General features: G+C 38.4%; 1 protein-coding gene across 1 annotated transcript in view; it reads left to right on the top strand.

Annotated features, from left to right (window-relative positions):
* The window catches only part of Znf277 (zinc finger protein 277), a 94,561-nt gene that overhangs the window by 44,736 nt on the left and 24,573 nt on the right, over nt 1-25,252 (top strand). The window contains exons 3-4 of the mRNA XM_013024057.1: nt 6,536-6,624; nt 7,170-7,252. Coding sequence (XP_012879511.1) covers nt 6,536-6,624; nt 7,170-7,252 — 172 coding nt within the window. The remainder of the gene's footprint in view (nt 1-6,535; nt 6,625-7,169; nt 7,253-25,252) is intronic.

Below are 25,252 nucleotides of genomic sequence, written 5' to 3'. Positions count from 1 at the left end.
GGCTGGGGGGGGGGACCTGGATCTTGTTAGCTGTCATCCTTAGTTCAATATTACTTTCTTTTTTCAGAAAGTAAAAAGGAGATTAATTCAAATTTACCATCAATGTATCTGAAATCTCTGTTGCTTTAAAGTTTATTTTCATAAATCCAGTCTTTTTTGTGTGTTTTTTGTTTTTTCGTTGGTTGTGGTACTGTCCCTCAGCTCTTCAGCTCAAGGCAAGCGCTCTACTACTTGAGCCACAGTGCCGCTTCCGGTTTTCTGGTGGTTAATTGGAGACAAGAGGCTCACAGATGTTCCTGCCTGAGCTGGCTTTGAACCATGATCATCTGATCTCAGCCTCCTGAGTAGTTTTTTGTTTGTTTGCTTGTTTTTGTTTTTTTTTGTGGGGGGGGGTTGGTCATGGGGCTTGAACTCTGGGTCTTGGCATTGTCCCTCAGCTCTGCAGCTCAAGGCTACCACTCTACTACTTGAGCAACAGTGACACTTCACATTTTCTGAACCTTTAGTTGGAGATAAGGGTCTCACAGACTTTCCTGCCCAGGCTGGCTTTGAACTGTGATCCTCAGATCTCAGTCTCCTGATTAGCTAGGATTACAGGTATGAGCCACCAGCACCCAGCTGATCCACTCATTTTTAAACAATGACCTCTGACAATTCAATGAAACTAAAAATTTCTCTCCAAAACAAGTACTCACTTTGTGAGCAGAGTAGTTACAATCTTCTCAATATTCTGAAATTTAATCCTAATTCAGAAAAGAAGCTATCTATAAAAGATAGATGAAAACAGTAAGAACTTCCAGTAGTTGTTCCTTCTGAGTAAAAATAATAATAAGAAAAATAATAATAATAAAGATGACAAATAATAGACACAAGATGAGCTTACCTTTTCCTTTATGAGACATAAACTGAGCCAGGTGACGGAGGCTCTCTCCTATAAACCTAACTACTCAAGAGGCTGAGCTCTGAGGGTCACAGTTCAAAGCCAACCCAGCAGAAAATTCTGTGAGACTCTTATCTCCAGTAAAACTACTCAGAAAAAGCTGGAAATGGTGCTGTGGCTTAAGCAATTGAGCACTAGCCTTGAACTCAGAGAGATTCAGGGACAGCTCAGGTCTTGAGTTCAAGCCTCAGAACCAGCAAAAAAAAAGAAAAGAAAGAAGCTACAGCTTTTCATGTTAAATATATTTGACTATTTCTTTATTGAAACAAAGTAACAGTGAAATGTCCTGGGGAAGAGGAAATAAAAAAATTAAAATCTTTCCATTGAGTCCATTTAACATAGTTATTTATAGTGAGCTATTGGCTAGTTTTATTCAGTAGATAAAATTGCTCAAGAAGATAATTCCTGCCCATTTCTGACTTAAATTTCAGTAATCTGTTGCTACTTAATTTCGAACTTAAACTTTTACCTCTTTGTCAGTAAGTATACCAATCATAATGAGGGCAAGCAAGACACTGCTACAAGGATATTTTTGTGAGATAGTTCTATGAGATACAATTTGAATTCTTTTGGGTTTTTTTTTTGGGGGGGGGGGTCCGGTCGTGGGGCCTGAACTCTGGGCCTGGGTGCTGTCCCTCAGCTCTTCAGCTCAAGGCTAGCACTTTACCACTTGAGCCACAGCGCCACTTCCGGCTTTTTTTCTTTTTGCTTATGTGGTGCTGAGGAATTGAACCCAGGGCCTCAGGCATGCAAGGCAAGCGCTCTACCACTGAGCCACCTTCCCAGCCCACAATTTGAATTCTTTTGAAAGGAAAGTATTTGCTGATGACTTACTGTCATTCCAACAAAGTTCATACCATATATTATTTCATAGCCACCTTTATAAGTTAAGTAGTAATTATGACTGATTAAACTAGAGAAACTGAAAAGATAAAAAAAATAATAAATAATACCTAAACATTTAAAACAAATTGACAGAAGACTCATGTTCTGTGTGTGTGTGTGTGAGTGTGTGTTAGTGTGTGTGTATGTGTGTGTGTTAGTGTGTGTGTATGTGTGTGTGTGTGTGTGTGTGTGTGTCACAAAACCCTACCTGAGGAAATAAAGCAAAAGGACTTGAGTATAGCTCAAGTTTGAGGCCCTGAGTTCAATCCCATTACCAGGAAGGGAGGAAAGAAAGGTTCAGGGAAAGAGACAGGGAAGGAGGATATAGGCTGTCATTGCACTCTTAAATGAATAAAATCTATTTCAGAACCTATACTAACCACAAGGAATGTATATATTAACACCCATTAATTCTAATTTAAAGCCAAAAAAAGCACTGTTAACTAAAATGTTTCTTATGTCAATTTCAGGCTTCAGTCAAATGTGTGTTACAATTTATCTATGTACCACAATTATTTCATGTATTTAAATTATATGATGATTTATATTTATATTTGTAACACATGATGTTTTTTTCTTTTGATGTTGTCACCCAAACTTTGGTCAGGAAGAAAACACAGAAATGAATACTTCATTCCTATTGAACCAGCCTAATACCTGCTTTTCTCATCCACCCTTGTAAGCTACCTAATATCTCAGATATATAGCTAAAGATAATACCCAGAAAATATCATTTCTAAAATTCTAAAGTACTTGTTAATGGAACAATAAAATAATTTAACCAAGGTAATTTTGCAAGACTATGAACTGATAGCAATAGTTTCTCTCCCTTTTTTCCTTGAGAAGTCATGACATTTTGCTAAATAGAAGCTCTCCATGATTGTAAAATCCATTAATAATTGTAATTGTTCTCCTGTGCTTATCACCTTGAAGTAAGCTCAATATAAGTATGTGATGTGATCCTTCCCTTTGGTAATCAAGGAGATAGTGCACAAACATAGGAAGCCCTCGGATACAGACCCACTGACTCAGAGTCAGGTCACTGTTAATGGCTACAGTGGAGCTTCTTTGTCACCTCTTGCCTGGTCACATAGTTGTGAATCCACAGCCACAAACCTCTGGTGTCAGTTTTCAGTTGGAAGATGAGGAGGGCTGTTGTCACCTCGTATGCTGCTCAGAACAGACTTTTCTCAGCCAAGCCTTGATGGCTCACACGTGGAATGCTAGTTACTCATAACCTTGAGTTCTGAGGATCAAAGGTTGAAGCCAGCCTAAGTAGAAAAGTTTGCAAGATTAACTAGCAAAAATGCCAGATTGGAGTTGTGGCTCAAGTAGAACATCAGCAGTGAGCAAGTAAGCCCAACAAGTGCATGAGCATTCTGTTTCTATTTTGTCAAAACATATTCTATGCAACTTCCTTGGTCTTTGAAGAAAAAGAAAATGTTTTAAGTATCTATCTCAACTGTAATTCTAGAAGCTTTTTTTCTGTTACCACCTTCCTTTCTCTGAAATTCTAGTAGAACGCAATTCTAGGCCTTATGTTATAGCAGATGAAATTTGAAATTTGACCTTTGAACTAGAGATATCGAGTTCAAATCTCAATTCTGTTGTGTGACCTTAGGCAGATAAGGTCTGAGTTACTAGTAGCTGCTACTAATCATCATAACTATCATCATTATTATCATTCTACTCATCCACCATAGTGTTCACTTAAGTGAGGCCTCTGCCACTATTAATATAACTATTTTGACTTTAAATGTTTAGTGAAACGTTGCTTTACTTATTAGTATTTAAAACATATTCTCATTCTGTTACCTATGCTGGTATCAAACTTACAGATTGAAGTGAACTTCCTGCCTCAGCTTTGCTAGTAACTGGAATTATATTTGTATACCATCAGGCTCTGCTTTCTTTTTTGCAAGGACTGGGGCTTGAACTCATAGCCTGGGCACTGTTCACTAAACACTTGGGATTTGGGGATGCTGTTGTATTACCTTTGTAAATTATCACCAATTATTTTTGCAGATGTTAAATAAGTTTTTCTGTTTTGTTTTTGTTTTTCGTGGGGCTTGAACTCGGAGCCTGGGCACTGTCCCTGAACTTTTCACTCATGTGCTCTAACATTTCGAGCCACAGTGCCACTTCCAGTTTTCTGATGATTAATTGGGGATAAGAGTCTCATGAACTTTCTTGCCCTAGGTAGCTTCAAACCATGATCCTCAAATCTCAGCCTCCTGAGTAGCTAGGATTACAGGTGTAAGCCACCAGCACCCAGTTAGATATTCAGTTTCAGCAAAAGTTCTTCCACTTTAAGATCTCCCCTTAAGATATACTTTAAAGAGACTAAGAATAGTGACTTTTCATTAAAAAATAAGTCAATGATAATTTACTATGATTCACACTCTACCTGATTGCTTAACACGGATGCTTTCCTAGGTCTGCAAAGAATTTCCAAAGTGATCAACTTGTGTATTCAAGGAGTTATCACTAACTTTTAATAGGCTGTAGATCCAAAATGGAGCTATTTTTATAGAAGGCTGACCACTGTTGTCAGTTTCAGTTAGAAGTGTCAAACTCAGATAGTTCTCAGTAGAATGGCAACCAAGACTGACAAACCTTTCTTTGGTGTATTTGAATAGTAACCATAAAGGAACACCTGAGAGAACTCAGCCCTTCTTTTGAAGTCTCCCATCTGAGTACCTGGCTCTACTATGTATGAGTTTATTTAGTCCTGAAAATAGCTATCTATACATTTCAGTGTGGAAAAACAATATTCCCAACATGTCTCAAACAGATTCTGCTGTGTTCCTTTATTCCCAGTCCACCACTTTACTTTTTTTTTTACATTTTTTTTTGGGGGGGTCTGGTTGTGGGGCCTGAAGTCTGGGCCTGGACGCTGTTCCTCAGCTCTTCAGCTCAAGGCTAGCACTTTACCACTTGAGCCACAGCGCCACTTCCAGCTTTTTTCTTTTTTGCTTATGTGGTGCTGAGGAATCGAACCCAGGGCCTCATGCATTGCAAGGCAAGCACTCTACCACTGAGCCACCTTCCCAGCCCCCCCCAGTCCACCACTTTATAGTGGACATGTTGAGCATAATAAACCATGGGCTGAAAATAAGCAACTGTCAGGAAATGTCATTTTTACTCTTGTGAGCCTCTTATCTTTATTTCTCTTCTTTTTATCTATCTCTCCCATGGTAGAATAAGCAAGTAGTAGAGAAAATAAAAAACTATGTAGAATACTAACGTATGAAAGGTACTCATGCTGGCCAGGGAAATAATAGTTGAACCTTCTCTTTTTGTCTACTTTCATGGGTAAGAGATGCCTTCTACTGCCAATAGTAATATGGAAGGGAGTCTGTTAGCCATAGAGGAGTGCTGTCCCAGTAATTGTATTTGTGATTTGAGGCCGAGTTGGAGCCCAAATTCATCCTTTTCTGATGTCCTAGGAGGGAAGTGTCATCCTCTTTCTTCCCCATCAAGACTGTCAGTAGAATGTGGTTCTTGTTTTATATATTAGCATCAGCTCTTCCTTATGTAATCTATACTTCTTGGTCCATTCATTCATTTATATTGATATTTTAAATCAACTCATGTCATGTTTCTCTCTTTGTCTCAGTTCTCCCCTCAGCACAAATTTAATACAATACAAATCTAATACATTAATATCCCAATGTATAGAGCACCATGAAATTAAGAAATTAATGTTAAGGAAAATGGAGGTAAGAATTTTTTTAAAAGACTAAATGTAGGGAATTTTGGACTACTTCACTTTATGGAAACCTTCAAATACTCTGCATTTATTATATGTCTACCAAGTGCAGACCACAGTTGGATAATATATCTAATCATTTTTAACTGTCCAAATTCCTACTCATTCTGTATACTTCATCTGATTCTGTGAGTTCTGTCTCTTTCACAGGGCTTTGGCTCTATGGTCTATTGTAGAATCAACCTTTGTATTGCCTTTCTCCCCATAAGAAAGACCACATTCTGTTCTTGGGACCATTGGATTATTGACATTGTTTCTAAAATATTCCTTGTTAAATAAATGGAAAGAAGAGCTTGTTGCATCCTGTCACCTTACTCCGTCTTTCATCATATATGCAGATCCAGGGTTATGATTTGCTTCAAGTTTAGCCTGAGCTGCTTCTAGCTCTGCTCATTACATACAGAAATTGTCAGCTCAGCTGTATTTCCAAAAGATAAATTTTACTTACTTCAGACATAACGGGGACATGCAGAAGTTTTCTTAATATGTAGATCTTGAATATACACTGGTTTCTCACTGCATTATTCCTGTGGCTTTTGTTTCTTGATAGATAAGTTAACCATTGAACGTTGTTGCAGAATGTGTCATAAAATGTTAACATTTTAAATATAACTTGAGTTGTTTGTTATGTTAGAAAACTTCTTTATCACATTGAAATAATTTTAACTTTGTTTTAAATCTGTTACTTGAGTTTGGAGATACTAATGTTTAATCATTTTTATATCTTTGTTGGATAATTCTACTTTATTAAGTGTTGTTTTCATGTTTCTATAATGCTTTGTTGCCTTTATATTCCCAAATTTTCAAGCACTTTTCAGTTAACATTTGATTTGTTTATTTGAGATAATTACATGCTCCTAATATATTAAACTGTCATTTTAAAGAAAGTGGTATGTTAATTCTTCTTCTGATCCCCTCTTTTTAATTATTATTCTCAGGTACATTTTATATTGGAAGAAAAGGTTCGCAGAACAGCCCATCACAGATTTTTGCAGTGTGATAAGAATTAACTCCACAGCTCCACTTGGTAAGTGGAGTTCATCTTTTCCCAACAAGTGTAAAAGTTTTAAAAAAAAAAAAAAAAGTCATTCTTTTACATTGTAGTAGCACTCCCTATCCTGACAAGTGAATCAAATTCTAAGTTTATTTTGCCTAACTTGAATAAAGCTAACACAAAACTCTATCTCTATACTATGTGTAAACGTGGGCATGCAAACATTTTTTTAACCAACATTTTTAAAGAAGTAAATACTTCCTAATAAAAGTGAAAGATAAGGGCCGGCAATGGCTCATGCCTGTAATCCTAGCTATAATCAGGAGACTGAGATCTGAGGATCACGGTTCAAAGCCAGCCGGAGCAGGAAAGTTTCTGAGACTCTTATCTCCAATAAACCACCAGAAAACCGGAAGTGGTGCTGTAGCTCAAGTGGTAGAGCGCTAGCCTTGAGCTGAAGAGCTAATGGACAGCGCCCAGGCCCAGAGTTCAAGCCCCATGACCCACCAAAAAAAAAAAAAGACAAGTTAAAGATAAAAATGCCTAGGTCCTCATTTATTTCCCTAATCTCTCAACAGAAGAACAAGACAACTATTTTTTGTTATGTGATGTTTTGCCAGAAGATAGAATTCTAAGAGAGGAACTTCAGAAACAGAGACTGGTAAGTAAGATTTGTTTGAGGGCTGGGAAGTTGGCTCAGTGGTAGAGCGCTTGCCTTGCAAGCCTGAGGCCCTGGATTCGATTCCTCAGCACCATATAAGCAAAAAGAAAAAAAGCCGAAAGTGGCACTGTGGTTCAAGTGGTAGAGCGCTAGCCTTGAGCTGAAGAGCTGAGGGACAGCGCCCAGGCCCAGCGTTCAGGCCCCACAACCGGACCCAAAAAAAAAAAAAGATTTGTTTGAAAGGGTAAATGATGTGGAAGAAACATACAGACAACTCATCTGGGTTTATTTGGCTTTCTTTTTCACTTTTTATTTTGAAAACTCCAAAGAGGAGAAAATACATAAAGATATTCAAATACATATATTATATATTAGTGACCAAACCCTAAAGTATTTCATGTTTAAAATGCAGAGAGAGTTTTTGGGTTTCTCTCGGATTGTCCATAAAATAACAAGAAAGCATGCATACTTACTGTACTTTTAGCTGCTTGACACATGCTAAGGATCAGTGGTTATGGACAAATGCTCTCAGCTAAAATTGAGTTGAATTGATTAACCTTTTTATTCTCCTTCTCTCTGCAATGCACTATGCACTTGCATTTTGTTCATCCTCCATTATGAATTAAGCATATGCCTTAATCAATGTAGTATCCTTTCTCCCTGTCAAGAGTCATCCACAAGCAAAGTAATTTGAAAACACCTCAATATCCTTAGTCTTTAAAAAGGATAACACGCATACAGGATACAAAAAGATTTTATTTGCACAAGTTAATCATGACCTTTAAGTTATAAATTTTGCTTAAAAGTACTCATTTCCTTTTCTTTATGATTTATTTTTCCTTGATTCTAATTTGAGATGAATTTACTCTTCCTTTAGCAGCTTTTTAAAAGCTTTTCTTGTATCTTTAGACCTTACTCTGTGATTTTTATTTTTATTTTTTTATTTTCTTCAGGTCCTGGGGCTTGAACTCAGGGCCTGGGCACTGTCCCTGAGCTTCTTTTGCTCAATGCTAATGCTCTCCCTCTTGAGCCACAACTCCATTTCTGGCTTTTATGAATAGTTATTAGAGATACGAGTCTCACAGACTTTTCTGTCCAGGGTTGGTATTGAACCATGATCCTCAGATCTCAGCTTCCTGAGTAACTAGGAATACTGTCATGAGCCACTAGAGCTTGGCGTTCTAAGCATTTTGAAGAGAGGTATGATTTAAACATTTGTTTTACATCTCAGGAGACTAGGATGAGAATAAATCCTGTAATAACTCAGTCATAGAGTTTGAGAAAATTCCTTGAAACATATTTTATTTTGTAAACATCCCAAAGTTAGGGTTAAATTTATGCTTTTTATACATGTCAAACCCAGGGAAGAAACAGGACTTAGAGTTTCTTTTATCTCCCTATAACAATCTGTAAAACAATGGCAAGTTTACTGTTACAATTTATGAATTCCACTTGTTTCTTTAGTCATAATTTTTTTTTCTCTTTTTGTCAGCCATCGGACTTGAACTCTGTCGTAGGTGCTGTTCTTGTGCTCTTCAGCTCAAGGTGAATGCTCTAGCAGTTGAGCGACAGTGCCACTTCTGGTTTTCTGGTGGTTTATTGGCGATAAGAGTCTCATGGACTTTCCTGCCTGGGCTGGCTTTAGACATAAGCCACCAGCACCCATCTCTTAGTCATAATTTTTAATATCTATGCATTTTCTCACTTTTGCGTAGGCCTTAATAAACAACAGTTAAGCTGTCATGATCTAAGTCCATCCAAGAAATTGTTTTTAAAAGAACTGAAATAACTGATGTCAGTGGCTCATATCTATGATGCTAGCTATTCAGGAGACAAAAAACAGGAGGATCATATTTTACAACCAGCGAGGGCAAAAAGTTAAGTTCATTGAGACCCTATCTCAAGCAATAGTGAGGCATGGTGATAGTCACCTATCAGCCTAGCTATGCAGGAGACTTACATCCATAGGATCATGGTAGACCAGCCTGGGCCAAACAAAGTTCTTGAGACTTTTCCATCTCAGCACAAAAGTTTGGGTGCTACACACCTGTCATCATAGCTACACAGGTGACTGAGATAAGAAGGACCATGGTTCTCGGCCAACTTGGGTCAGAAAAAAAATAATAAAGTTCAGAAAACAGAAAAGGTAAATATGGTGGCATGACCTCTCATTCCCAGTTATTAGAAGCATAAACTATTGCAGTCCAGTCTAGCCTGGGCAAAAAAAAAAGCATGACCTTATCACAAAACTAACCATGATAGGGAAGCGGGGGGCTAGGTAGGTGTGTGGTTCAGCCAACAGAGTACTGCTTAACATGAACAAAGCCCTGAGATTAAAACCTACTCTGGCCCCATGAATAAATAAATAAATGAATGAATGAATAAATAAATAAATTCAAACCAGGCTATTTTATCCACTGGTATTCATTAGCATACAGGAGCATTATCTTGTGTCGACCAATAGACTCAGATCCCTAAAAATATTTACAGAATTTAGACGACCTTGTTTATATTCCTTTACTGTCTGACAGTGATAGATGTGATAAAAGAGCATTATTGAAGCTGATTGGTGGGGGAGGAAGACTGGAGTCGTGGCTCAAATGGTAGCACTTCTTCCTAAATATCTTTGAGGGCCTATAGACATCAAGCGAAGTCGTGTATATACTCCACACCCAGATAGTACTCAGTAAATATTCGCCAATGATAAAAATCATAATACTGTGTCTCAATAATGTGAGAGATTCAGGGTGTATTTTGGAGCACTGAATAAGTCTAATTTGGCTGAAATGAACAATCTTTTCTTGGGAAGAATATGAGATAGCTCCAGAGGTAAGATGGAACTAAATTTCAGAAATTTTAATGCCAGGAGCAATTTATAGTGATAAAGACCCACTGATGTGCCCTCATTGCCTATCAGTGACAAGAAGAAAAGATAGTAAATGTAGCTGTGTAAAAAATCCACTTAGAGCTGTCAAGTTCTGGAAAAGAGCAGACCAACGTGGAGATAGGAAAGAAGCAGAACTGTCATTTAAGCCAAATGTACCTGTAACTGCCTCTTTTTTCCTTCTTGAATAAGTTTTATTATGGAAATGCCATATTCTCTCATAAAACTAGCTTGCAAAGCGGGCACCGGTGGCTCATGCCTATAATCATAGCTGCTCAGGTGTCTGAGATCTGAGGATCGCAGTGCAAAGCCAGCCCAGGTAGGAATATCTGTGAGACTCTTATCTCAAGTTAACCACCAGAAAACTGGAAGTGGTGCTGTGGCTCAAATGGTAGAGCACTAACCTTGAGGTAAAGAGCACAGGGACAGTGCCCAGGCCAGAATTCAAGACCCACGACAAACAAAAAAATAAACTAGCTTGCAATGTTCTGGAATACTGAAGAATAAAACACCACAGAATAAAGAAGTATAAAATATAGATAGTCATTATGTGCTTTTAAGTAATACAATCTTGATCCTCCTGGATTAAGCCATGCCAGCCCAGTGTCCAGCCTCCCATATGCCTGTGTGTTGTCTGAGGCCCTGGGAATCTCTCTGTCCTGGCTTATGTTCTGATAGGGCTGTAGAATGGCATTTTGGTTTTTGGGGTGTTTGTGTATGTTTGTGTGTGTGCATGCATGTGTGTACGTGTGTGTGTGCATGCATGTGTGTACGTGTGTGTGTGCATGCATGTGTGTACGTGTGTGTGTGCATGCATGTGTGTACGTGTGTGTGTGCCTGTACTGGGTCTTTTACCCAGTGTCTGGGAGCTATCCCAGAGCTTTTGTGCTGAAGGCTAGCCCTCTACCACTTGGCCCACAGCTTCACTTACAGCTTTTTGGTGGTTGATTGGTGATGAAAGTCTCTTGTTCTTTCCTGCCTGGGCTTGGGTTTGAACCATGATCCTCAGATCTTAGCCTCCTGAGTAGCTAAGATTACAGCTCTGAGCCAGCAGAGTGTTGGAAAACAGAGGTCAACACTGGTTGATCAGTTTAAAGCTGCCATTTATAGTGGGTAAATATCAACAAGATGTAGAACAGACCTGCAGGCCGCAGGCAAACATGTTGAATTTCCATTCAAATGATTTTATGCTACAGAATGTGGCAACATAAGGTTGGTGTTAGTGAGGGGTGGCAATAATGACAGGATAACTATCTACTGCTTTTACATGTTAAAAAACAAAACAAAACTATGTCAGTAATAGGTAAGAAAGAAGTCTCTTTAATGGTCAAATGAGATAGCCCTCACCGACTTAAAAATACTTTCCTTTCCCCAAATCAGCAGGATTTAGCGGTTAATCACTTTTCAGCTGCTTTGAAGAAGGTGAGCTGGCATGCCTTTCCTCGGTGCGGGTATTACAGGTGTGTGCCACCACTCAAAATGACTTTCCAACTATTTTGAGAACAGGAACTCGATTTTATATTTAAACATCCTTCCAGGCTCCTTACTATACTCCTACATTTGTGTTGGCATTCTCCCCTAAACCTTGTGTTTAAAAAAGAGAAAGAAAATTCCTGCTTTAGTGTGAGGGCCCACTGGCATGGGGAGGCCAAAGCTGCACTTAAAGTAAAAAACAAAAACAAAAAAACAGTAAAAAACAGTATACCTTTCTCTCGCTGAGACCCCATTTGTTTCTTGCCATTTGTGATATTCATAGATGCTCATCATTTTCTTTCTGAAGAGTTTGATTCCTATTGGATGCTTTTTGTCTAGATGCTGACAGGAACTAACAGGATTAAAAACATTCTTTGGGAGCAGAACTGGGGATTGAACTCAGGGCCTCGGCACTTACCAGCAGTCACTCTGCCACGTTAGGCTCATGGCTCTAGCCCTTTGCCATTGGTTATTTTCAAAGAAGGATCTCACTTTATGTCTATGCCAGTTCTACCTTCCTCCTACTGGTGCTTCTCTGTGTTGGAGGGTTCCCCAGTCTCCAACTCCCAAAGAGCCAGGATTATAGGCTTGTGCCAATTGGCCCAGCAAGACAAGACTCTTGAGGGTGGAAATAGCTTGTACATATTCCTTTAACTGCCTTCTGAACTTTGTGAATGATTCACTTGTTTATTTTATTTTTTGTGGGGGGGGTCCAGTCGTGGGACCTGAACTCTGAGCCTGGGCCCTGTCCCTTAGCTCTTCAACTCAAGGCTAGCACTCTACCATTTGAGCCACAGCACCACTTCTGGCTTTTTTCTTTTTGCTTATGTGGTGCTGAGGAATCGAACCCAGGGCCTCAGGCATGCAAGGCAAGCGCTCTACCACTGAGCCACCTTCCCAGCCCCCTCGCTTGTTTATTTTATCTGTTTAGCTTAATGTCCTCAAGGCTTCTTTACCTCTTTTCTCCTCAACAAATATTTCCCTCCCTTCTCTGTGTATCCACTTCCATAATGGCCAACGCTGTGCCAGTGGCTTAAGTTTTGTCTGGTACTGGAGCAGAGTAGGCTGTCAGAGTGAATATCCACAGCATATATAGCTGTCATCTTGGCTTGTTTCTCACACCCAAATGTGAATTTCCTTGTGTTAAACTTTTTGTGTGGATTCCTATCAAAATCTTTAAGTTAATATATTTAAGCCTAAGCTAGCTGTTTTCCTATACCAAAACATGTTAAAGTGTTTGACTATTTTTCTGGTTTCTCAATTTGGAATTTCAAGAATCATGTTTAATTCATTCCCTTTCCTTACCATTATAACTTAAGTCATTTGCCCATTTCTAACCATTCTCCCTAAGTGCCAAAATCCATATCTTTCTTCGTAATTTTGCCACCTTTAATCTTTACCTTTTCTGAACATATTCCTCCTCAGTCAATTAACATTGCTTCACAATTTTGAACACTAAAAAAACTCAATAGCAGATCACTTTTTTTTCCCTTCAAAAACCTAGTGGCCAAATACCAGCATTCATGTTTGAAATCATACCTCCTCAACTAGGTAGATATCAGGAAGGTATCAGTTTGAGGCTATCTTGGAGGGAGAAAGTTCACAAGACCCCATCTCAACAGAAAAAGCTTGGCATGGTAGTTCATGTGTATAATCCTAGCTATAACAAAAAATATAAACAAAATAATCACAGTCCAGTCTTGACCAGAGAAAAGAGATATAGGGTATCTCAAAAGTAACCACAGCATAAAGGACTAGAGGCTTAGCTCAAATGGTAGAATTACCTGCCCAGCAATGTAATACACTGAGTTTAAGCCCTAGCACTGCCTAAAATATAAATTTAGCAAGAACCCACAGTGTTCTTTATCATCTTCATGTTCTTAAGCTTCTGTGCAGTTCATCCTGCATTTCTAGTGTCCTTTCAGTTGTCCGGTCTCTTTCACTCTTTTATTCAAGACAGATTTATCTTGCACCATACAAGTTCGAAATGCAATCGGTATAGCAGGGGATGACACACTGCAGCTCTAGGCCTTATGGAGCTCATATTCTAGTACAGGAGCGAGGAATGTCTAGCCCAAGGGCCACAGAACACCTGTGGAATCATACAGTCTTTCCCTGAGGCAACTGTAGATGGAACTTGAAACAATAAATCTAGCAACTTTTTTCATAGCTACATAAGTTTATATTAAGTGAATGGTAATTAATAATGTAAACTTAAAGAGACAAGAAAGGACCGTGTCTGATGGGATAAACAGGACCCATACGAGTATATGATGGGGACAGACATGTATGCCTCTCACTGGCTGCCTGCCACGCTCTCCCTATATTGCAGCAACTCAGAGGAGAGTCAGAACCAGACAGGCTAGGAGTATGCACATTGTGAAAGTGTTACCACACTGTGGCAAGACTGTGGTGACCCAGTGATAATAAGATGAGATGCTCTGAGATGATTTCTCATGACTTGCCAGAAAATAACTCCAATCTTTATCCACACATCCATGATCAACAGTCCTCACCAAAACTGAATCTCAGACAAACATTAAGGAAGTTACAGTGCGCAGGAAAGACCTCAAGAATCAGAAACTTGGGTATGTTCCAAATTCAAGATAGCAATCAAATTCAAGACAGCAATCAAAGCAAAATAATCATGTTGCTGGCAACACACCCAGAATATCTATTAAAACTATAGTGGTACCACATCCTGTGAATGGCAGGGTGAACTACAAAGCAAAACAAAGTTGATACAGTGTCAATTTTTCCAAGAGAAATGAACAAGTGATTTTGTTGTTGTTAGGTTGTTGTTGCTGTTGTTGTGTGTCAAGTTTATAGTAGGCCTTAGTAGCAATGAAAAAAAGAGGCAATTAGTGTCATGATAGCTCAAAACATGCAGAATGCAGTGAATTGGGAGGCCAGATGCATTGGGACAAAAACCAATAGTCTGCAGCCATGTTTGGAATCACAGCTAGCCTTTTGCTCTAGACCTTGTCACAATATGATTTGGACAAGTCATGTAGTGAGAGAGTTTGTAAAAGATTGCAGAGTTGTTAGTAAAATTATTTCAGAGAAGTAGTTTGTCTCACACCATTATCTCAGATCAGATTACTTAGCAGTAGATAATGAAAAACCACTAAAGGATTCAAGAGGCCATTTCCAGTTTTTCTCTCTGGCTTTTCACAAGATACTGGATAAAACACATACTGCTCAACTAGTCATCTTCATTAACTGGGATAACTGCAGTTTGACACATGAGAGAAACTGTTATCTCTACAAGAGTGAAGACTTGTTTCAGAGACTTGTTTTATCAATGAAACAACTTGAGGTTACATTTGAAAAATTGTGTCCTTACTGCATCCAGATGGAACTCCGGCTATAGATGGCTTGCAAAAAGTTAACTGCATTTCTCAAGAAAGGGTTAGGACTTCATATTCACTTTTGAGTCTCCTTGCACATAAAATAGTAAATTTAATACTGAAGTATTGTTTTGTTACTTTTGTAGTCAGAGCCATATAGTGAGCTCCCCTGGCAGGAAAGAAGGAAGGAAGGGAGGGAGGGAGGGAGGGAGGGAGGGAGGGAGGCAGGCAGAAAGACAGACAAAAAGAAAGGAAAGAAAGAAAGAGAGAGAAAGAAAGAAAAGGAAGGAAAGAAGAGAGGGGAGGGGAGGGAGGGAGAGAAGGGAGAAAAGGGAAAAAGAGAGAGAGAAAAAAACTCAATAACTCTAACTACTCAAAAGGCCGAGATCTGAGAATCTCAGTTTGAAGCAGACAGTGGCAAATCCATGAGACTCATATCTCCAGTTAACCAGCAAAAAGCTAGAAATGATGTTGTGACTCACATGGCAGAGTACTAGCCATGAACAGAAAAGGCCAGGAGAAAGCAAGATCAAGAGGCCCAGAGTTCAAGCCCCATTATCAGCAAAATAAAAAATGAAAGGATAAGGCAGGCATCTTTAATTACTGGGTTACATTTTTCACTTAAACATAAAAATAACTCCTTTTTCCATTTGCCTACAGGAGACAGCATGTGGCATTCATCAGCTCTCAGTGGGAAGATGTAACTGAACTAAACTAGGGGGAGGAAAGCTTCCATATAACAGTACACAATGGCTTTTTTTTATTATAAATGCCAGCTTGAAACAACATTCATGACAGCTATAAATCTTTCATGAAAATTTTAACCTACATAGCAATTTGACTCTATGGAAAGAAAGTATGTTTTATTTTTCATCCTATTTTATATATCTAACCTCCTCCCCACAGTAAAGCAACAACAAAATGAAATTACATGTCTCCCCCTGAGAAGATTTTTCTTTCTCATGCCACTTTTCTTTACAGATTTCAGACTTTTAGTAAAAGACCAACTTATTGTATATCAATCACCTCAAAGTAAAATATCAATTTATATGTATAACTTTCTTACATAACTCCTTGCTTTGTAGCATAGTATATATTCTAGCACTGCACCTAGAGTAAATGTTTCCTAAATATATTTGTCCTTGAGCATAACAATTAAATAGAGATCAAGTGAAATTGAATGACCATTGTCATTTTGAACTTTAAGATTAAGACCAATCTTCTTTTTGGGAAACAAATTTAAACAGCCTGAAAAAGAAAAAATAAAAATAAAAAGGACTATCCGGCCAGGTATAATGGCTTACACCTGAAATCCTTGCTACTCAGAAGGCAGAGATTGGTAGGAACTCTGTTCAACATCAGCCCAAGCAAAAAGGTAGTGAGACCCTATGTCAAAAAAATAAGCCTGGGGCTGGGAAAGTGGCTCAGTGGTAAAGTGCTTGCCTTGCATGCATGAGGCCCTGGGTTCAATTCCTCAGCACCACATAAGCAGAAAAAGTCAGAAGTGGTGCTGTGGCTCAAGTGGTAGAGTGCTAGTGCTAGCCTTGAGCTGAAGAGCTAAGGGACAGCACCCAGGCCCAGAGTTCAGGCCCCATGAACAACCAAAAGAAAAAGGCCTGGAGTGGTGGTATACACCTGTGATCCCAACTTCATGGAAATGGGTAGGTGCATTGTAGGTAGGCAAAAACAGGAGGCCCTATCTAAAAAGTATAACTAAAAAGCAAAAAGTGCTGGAGACATGGCTCACTTGGCAGAACCCTTGTCTAGCAAGAGCAAAGCCCTGAGATCAAACCCTACTTCTGTCAAAATCTGAGTCCTAAAGTCCTTTGAACTTCTTTAACAATAACTTAAACAATAACTTAAAAATTGCATAGGATTTTTAAATGAACATTGGCTCAATGTGATCAGTTTGGCAATATCAAAATTTAGAAGGAAAAACTCAGATATTGGGACTCATGGTTAATATGCTATCTTAAATGATATCTCTAAGTTGACATTTTCTAGAATTAATAGAAATTACTAAATAGGACTTAAATACATTTGGAAATAAATCTCATTTTTTATTATACTAGGCCAGTAGTGGGTAAATTTTATTATTCCCCTAGACTTAAGCTGCTTCTGTTTTCTTTTAAAACGAAAAGAATATATTTTTAGAGCTCCCTCTGTGTTTTGAGAAACACAGGACTATGACCCTAAGTTTATGCGGAAAGATTTCCTCATGTAGGTAATACTATCTGGGACTTGCCACACTGATAGTTCTCTTTTATCTTTACTCAAAAAAAATGAATATTTTGCAATCTCTCTTAGCTCTCAAGTCATATTAAGTCTTCATATTAAGCTGGATTATCTGCTATCTTTAATAAAAATAGAAAGTTGGCTTTTCTAGTTTCTCTTCTGTTTAGCTCTTGAATTTTTCTTTTTGTTCTATAGTTAAACATTTTTATTGTAAAGGTGATGTACAGAGGACTTACAGCTATATAAATCAGGTAATGAGTACATGTCTTTGGGAACACTGTCACCCCCTCCCTCATTTTTTCCCAGTTTTTCTCCTACCCACCCCTACTCCCCCAAATGTATAGTTCATTTCCAACATAGTGTCTAGTGAGCATCACTGAAGAATTAGTTCACTCTTTGTCCCACCATTTCTGTCTTTCCCCTTCCCCTCCCCAAATCAGATAAGTTTAAATACAAGACAAAGGATACAGAAATCAAAAACACTGACAAAAGGAAATAAACCAAAGGGGAAAAAAAGAACTACAAACAGTACAATAAAAGCCTCTTGTTTTCATTTCCATAAGCATAATTTGATATGATTATATGCCCATAGCTATTGAGCCCTCATGGTCCTCTCCTAAGAATATCCTCCTTTGTTTTCACTGTGTGAGTGTTCAAAGTGCTGTTTAATTAATCATGTCCAAGTGTAATTATTTGTCTTTGACTATGCATTTCATTGTGTTGCTCTGTTCCATGTCAACAGCTAATTCTTATTCTGGTGTACTTTTCTTGAGGTGAGTAGGAATTATTGAGAGAGGATATTCCTATATAGCTCAGGCTGGCCTCAGAGGTATACTTGTCCTGACTCCACATCCCAAGTGATAAGATTACAAACATAATCACCACACCTGAATCTAGTTAATTTAAAATGTCCTGGGTAATCTATCTCTTCTGCACTCATTAAAAGCTATGCCAATAAGAAATAGTTGGGTGTTTTTAAATCCTTTGTACCAAGCAGATGGTTGATGCCTTCCAGTTGATGCAGTTTCAGAAAGGGTAGGAGGTACTGATGTCTTTTAAAGATAAGATATTAGTCAGATCAAATTTCCTGGTTGTAGGAGAGTATAATAGCAGCCAGTTAAGAAATTTCTCTTTGGGGCACCAGCAGCTCAATCCTATAATCTTAACCTGTTTGGGGTACTGAGAATTGGAAATTAACAGTTTGAAGCTATCTCAGCAGATAAGTTTGTAAGACCTCAACCCACGTCTGGGTACTGTAGTGTGTCCTTATCATCCTAAGTTGTGTGGAAGGCTGAGATTGGGAGGATCACAGTTCCAGGTTAGCCCAGGCAGAAAAGTGCATGAAACTACATTTCAATAGAGGGAAAGTGGATATGGTGATACATGTGTCATCCCAGCATATAGAAAATTGTAAAACAGGTGGTCCAAGTGCCTACCTGGACAGGAAATGAGACCTGATCTCAATGACCAGTGAAATTTAAAAAAAAAATAGGGCTGGAGATGTGACTCAGAAGTAGAGCACCAGCCTAGCAAGCCCAAGGCCTGAATTCAATCTCCACTACTACCAAAAAAAGAAAAGGGAAAGGGACCTTCATTTTTACAAATTATAAATACTTCAATTTCTGAATATCTGAATTATTTAACCCACATATATGCCTATAATTTTTTTGACTGTCCTATGAAAAAAATGTATTACAAAATATACTTGACATTTACTTCTAACTATTTTTTTTGTCTTTTCTTTTTTGGTACTTGGGTCTAACCCAGGACATTGCCCTTGCTAGGCAAGCATTTTGCCACTGAGCTACATCTCACCCCGACATTTAATTCTTACACCACAGAGCAGTACTATACACCTTCACATATCATGCAGATGAAAAATTTAGGAATAATATGTGATTTTCCACATTCTTGCCCTATACCCCAGCAACAGCAGGCCTTCCCTTTAAAGTAGTGGTGGGTCCTTCTCCCAACTGTTCACAGCTTCCCAGGAAGCCAGCTGGACTTCATGTTGTTTACTATTGCAGGATTCGTATTTATATCTCTTTGTCCTATTCAGATTTGTTTTCTTTTTTATTTTTCCTGAGGAAACCTGCATAAGAGTTGAATTCCTTGTGTCTAGCACCACAAGGGATTCAACCTTTAAGAAATCTCCTCTATGCTGGGCCATTGGTGGCTCTTTCCTGCAAGAATGTTGGGTAGAAATATTAGACAAAGACAGTATGATCTGGTGGTTGTAAACTGGTGGGCACTTGGCAAGACCTTTTGTTCAGATTCTTCTCTGTGTCCCTTCATCTTCAGAGATAAGGATGTTCCTTTTCACCAGGTATCTAGAGTACCTCTCATATGAAGATTATCTGCTTTAGGCAAGAAGAGGGCAAGACAGATAACACAGAACTGGCTACTTCTACTGCTTTGTCAAAGCCCGTGGGGCCATCGCTGGCTATAGCCTGTCTGAACCCCATCAAAAGTATGTACTGTTGGGCTGGGAAGTGGCTCAGTGATAGAGTGCTTGCCTCACATGCATGAGACCCTAGGTTCAATTCCTCAGCACCATATAAGCAGAAAAAAGCCCAAAGTGGCACAGTGGCTCAAGTGGCTCAAGGCACTAGCCTTGAGCTGAAGAGCTGAAGGACAGTGCCCAGGCCCAGAGTTCAGCCCCTCTACTGACAAAAAAAAAAAGTATGTACTTTTTATAATTAATGTCTCCCCATATGTCTCCAAATGAACTTCTGAAGGACAACATTTCAGGTATCTAACCAGAGGAAGGACCAATCAAAATTACAGCTGTAAAGGAAGAGGGAAATTGCCCTTCTACTCTCAGAAAGTTCATTGGAATAAACTAGTGGCTAAATAAGAGAAATAACAAATTTCCTTAACCTGTAAAGGGGGATCAATCACAGCCCAATGAGGAGAATCACATGAGTATGATTATTCATTAGCCAAATGATTTAGAAGTTTATATACCCTTTGTTCTATGGTGGGCAGGGGGAAGAGAGGTAGAAGAAGGTAGGCATCTTCTTGGGGAAGAATGAACCATTTGGAAGTGAGGGAACTCGGGCTTGGAGAACATGCAGTGGCCTAGGACATTGTTGGGCCTTAGAACAGACAGTGCATCATAAATGCTTCTCTGTGGAACTGAAATAGTGTTGAGTGTTTATCTCTGAATGGGAGGGGAGAATCAAGGCAAGGTTAAGAGGACTTTGATTCTGAGTCTGCCTTGAAGACCTTTCAATATCCTCTAAAGTCACATTGTTCAGCATGCCCAAAAAAACAGTATTTGGGAAGTATTGTTCTCTCAACCCCAACATAACCAGCCAGAACTTAAAACCCCTTGTTCAGACAAGAAACCTTCAGGGTGCATATAATTTTTGGAAATAGTCTTAAACTCTCAGTGTTCAGTCAAGAGAGCAAGTATGTGTAGCACATTACCATAGGTCTTGCCCCAGAACCCCTGTCCTGTTTATACTGGGTTTTCAAATGGGCTTTGGCATAAGGATTCATTTGTTTTGAGAATCTGTATGAAAAACAACCCTGTGTTGCTGAATCTATTTGAAATGTCTTTCCGATTGTATAATGTATGATATATATTGTCTGAAATGTATGATACATAATATGATACATATCACATCCATATGTATATACGTATGTATACTTACTATGAATCTACAACAACTTCTGACATTCATTACCCGGAGTTAGGTCAGTGTTCCACAAAACTGCCCTTATTTCAGACACAGATGTTTGTGGTGGGTTTCAAACCAGTTGGCTGCAAATTGAGATATTCACACTAAGATCTCAAGTTTCATAGTTTGCTCCAGCAGTCCCAGAACTCACCAAAAAAAAAAAAAAAAAAAACAGTATTTAGGATTACAGTGCCATTAGAACAATAGGATACAAATCAGAATGAGCCAGAGAGACACAGGATGAGGTTTGGGATTCGTTGTCTCTTGGGATGTGTTACCCTCCCCGCATGTCAGCGTCTGACCCTTCAATTGGCAACAGGGAATTCTTACAAGAGGTTACTTTCCAGAGTTTTTATTGAGGCATCATTGAGTAGGCCTGATGGATTAAATCAACCCAGAGGTCAGGCTGCTGTGTGGTTCAGACTCCCATCCCACTAACCACAGAGTCCATGTTTCTGGCTTGGCCATGCCCTGACCTGAGTTATCTCTTTAACAATAACTTAGTTGCCACGTGAATAAGAGTCACTCCAATCACTCAGGATTTTCTGAAAGTTTTTAAGCTACCTCCTAGGAACAGGAGACTGTGGTCAGCCTAATTCTCTAGTACACAAACCCCTACCCTTTTATTGGTCTGTTCCCCTTTTCTAAGAAAAGATGATGAAAACCAAATTTGAGATCCACCATTAGGTGAGAGAGAGAGATCTTTTTTTCCATTTATGTACCCATCCTGACCCATTTTATTCTTATTTCTTTTTTTGGGGGGGGTATTTTGTTTTGTTTTGCATTTTGGTGTTAGTGGTACTGGGGTTTGAATTTAGAGCCTCTTACTTGTTAGGGCGGTACTCTTAACACAAGCCACTCACCCAGCTCTCATTATTTTTGTAATAGAGTTGCATTTTCTTACCACTACTTCCGAGTAGCTGGGATTACAGTCATGTACCACAATACTCAGTTGTTTTTGAGAACATTCTCACTGTTTGACTAAAGATAGCTTTAAACTTCTATCTTCCTATTTTTCCCTTCCACATAACTGAGATTGCAGATGTGAACCAACATGCTTGTCCCTAAAATGATTTTTTAAGCAAAAAGTCTGTCCCCTGAGTTATTAACCCATAGCAATATTTTTTTTAAATCTTTGTATATCTCTACATATTGCTAACAATTGTCATTTATGACTTAGGACTTTTAAAATCATAATAATTTCTTTCTCAGAATAGTTTGTATATACAATAAACTGTTATCTTTATTACAGTAAACTTATTTTTATTATCTTCACAGTAGACTGCTATCTTTATTTAAACAAATATCTACTGCTATAGGAAGCTTTCCAGTTTACATTATATATGAAATATAAATCATATAATAAGTACCAGCCTTATTTCAGTAAAGGATGATGAAGTGTTTTATAAATCCTCCTCCTTTGAGAAGGACATTTTGGCTTTCAGGAGAGTGTGCAGAGTTATTTGTAGTATGTATGTTGTTGTACCTGGGATATAAATTTAGCTGTCATATATTTGTTCTGAATGTTCTATAAGAAATTGCATATAAAAAGCATAAAGGAGCCTATTTTCCATTAGTTGAAAGTGTTAGGTTTGCCTGAACACTGAGTTCTAGAAAAGAGTTGCCCAGGGCCACATTTAAAACTAGTTAATCACTGGAACAGGAGAATAGAGTTCCTGGCTCCTGTTGGTATTTCTTCCTACTCAGCACAGAGCTGTAGCATTTGGACTAAGCCTGGAGTGAGAGGAGTAGAAAACAAAGATGGGCAAAAGATGAAACAATTCCTTCAGGCCATTTATTAGGTTAAGAAATAATGTATGTTTACATTACAGAACAATGTGGTAGGACTTGTTCCTTTGAAGGACTCTGTATTATAGAAAATAAGTTATTATCTAAATTTTGAAGATAAGACATAAGTATCTTAGAAACTATCATCTATAGGGGCTGGGAAGATGGCTTAGTGGTAGAATGCTTGCCTTGCATGCCTGAGGCCCTGGGTTTGATTCCTCAGCACCACATAAGAAAAAAGCCGGAAGTGGCAAGAAAAGAAACTATCATCTATAAAACTTAACCCTTTAAGTACCAAACTAAATTTTTTGTGATCTAAAATTCTATGTAGAACTCTTTGTTTCTAATTTGAGTCTAGATTGAAGCAAGGTGTTATATTATCAGCAAGTTGCATATATTATCAGCAAGTTGCATATATTATCAATCCTATTATTTAATGTGTTCTAAACCCTCAGTCGAGACACTCCTTCATAGCCCACTCATTGCAGTGAAGCTTCTATGTGGGCATTTTGTGGACAGTTTTAGTGCTGCCCATCCTCTTTGGAGTTCTGTTGCCTGGCTCCTGATCTTACATGTTCAGGATCTAAAGAGAAAGATCATTATTATAAGTTCTGCATCTATGTATGCTACCATTTGTCCCTTATGAGAAAGTAAATTAGCACCACCTTTCTTACCAAATAGCTCTGTAGCTTTAAAGAAACCACCATTGCTTTGGTGAGACAGTAGATAGGTCCATGAAGTCTCTTTTAGCTCTCACGTTCTGAAAAGCCAATATTGAACATTATTGAGGAACTATTTCTGGAGTAGAGTGATTAGATGCGTTTGGCAGCAATAGACTAGGTTAATAGAGAAATATCCAAGAAGGGATTGGCAGAGTATTTACCTTGCAACCACCACAGCTAGGTATGAAAGGAATATAAGTTGAAGTTTGAAAAAACTGGAATGGAGAACCCAGCTAGGATGAATACCATTTTTCACAATTTTAGGGCCCTTGTTTTCATTTATGATATAAAAATGAGAACATTCTAATGCAGGTATGAAGTGACAACTGGTTTAAAGTCTAAGAAGGATTTTTTAAGCTTGGAGCTGAGCACTGAGTGTATTTCTAGCTACTTAAGAAGCTGAGATCTGAGGACTGCGGTTTGAAGCCAGCCCAGACCACAAATTTGACATATTTATCTCTAATTAACCAGCAAAAAGCTAGAAGCGGAGGTGTTGCTCAAGTGATAGAGTGCCAGCATTGAGTAAAATAAGCTAAGGAGAGTATGAAGACCTGAGGTCAAGCCCCCGTACAGATATAACAACAACAACAACCAAGAATTTGGGCAGTTCCAGGGATGGTGGTGCTCACCTATAGTTCTGGCTGCTTAGGATGCTATTGCGGGAGGATCACTTGAGGTAAAAGCCAGCATGAAAAACATAGATACTCATCTATAGAAAAAGTGCAGGCAATGAACAAAAAGAAGATCTTGAAGGAGTTAATATGAGTTACAAGGGTTATACAGCACATATAGGATCAGCACATATAGGATAACTTGTGTACTGTTTCTCTGTTCGTGGTGATAGCTAATCAGATAAAATGGCTGACAACCTCTAGTAACTTGTCATCACTGCACAAGAGCAACTGCAAAACCAAATAATGGGAGAGTTGTGTGGTTTTGTGCTGGCTGACCAGGCAATTTCTTCCTTTATTACAATGTCTATCTCATGCTGCCTCTAATTTACCGTAATGTAAATTAGGCCTTCCTAAGAATAACCAGTTATATATAACTTCCCATGCCTGCACATGTTGGCCATGCATTTCAGGTTCCACTAAGAGAACTTCATTTTGACCAAAGAAGACTCTTAGTTGACCTTGTGTCGCTCTGGTATTGACTCATCAAACTCTATATTTTTGCTCAGTCAAAGTGAAGCTGTTAAGCTAGTAAGACATTTTCTTTCAATAAATTGGGGTTATATTACCATGATGAGATTGAAAATATATGAACCAGAATGTTGATTTTTAAATGAGTGAGAAGTCTGGTAAGCTGAAAACAAGAAAAGGCAGAGAAGATCCATGCTCAGCTATATAAGGTCATATTAATTTTCATTATCAAGAGCTGTGTCTGCTGAATTTAAGGGTTTGCTGTTAACGAAGTTGTCAATGTAATGCTTTAATATGTCCAATATTGGTGAGGTATTTGTAGTAAAACAATGTAAAAATTCAGATTTCCTTTTTAGGTACTTCATTTCTTTGACTTTTACTATGAATTTGTTTTATATATGATTTACCTAAGTGTAAAGAAAACTTTAAAAATTTTAATTGCCTTGATATATTAACCTTATTCTTTTTATTTCTTGCTTTTGTCTGTATCCATTTGGTACCAAGATAAAATCCTAACCTTCATGAACTAAAAAGTGTTCTTTTATTTGAGTGCTACAACTCCTATCATCTCCATGAAAGCTTCACCACGGCCCCCAGAAAATCTTCACTCTTCCCTGTACATTTATAGCTTGTACAGGGCATAAGATTAAAAGAATCCCAATAGCTGCTGTTTGTTTTAGTTCTGTCTCTAGCTCTCTTCTTTCTAGCTCCTTGTACTTT

The sequence above is a fragment of the Dipodomys ordii genome, unplaced genomic scaffold (genome assembly GCF_000151885.1).
Source record: "Dipodomys ordii isolate 6190 unplaced genomic scaffold, Dord_2.0 Scaffold72, whole genome shotgun sequence".
Lineage (NCBI taxonomy): Eukaryota > Metazoa > Chordata > Mammalia > Rodentia > Heteromyidae > Dipodomys > Dipodomys ordii.
Note: the sequence above shows the minus strand (reverse complement) of the source record. Positions and strands in the feature narration are given on the sequence as shown.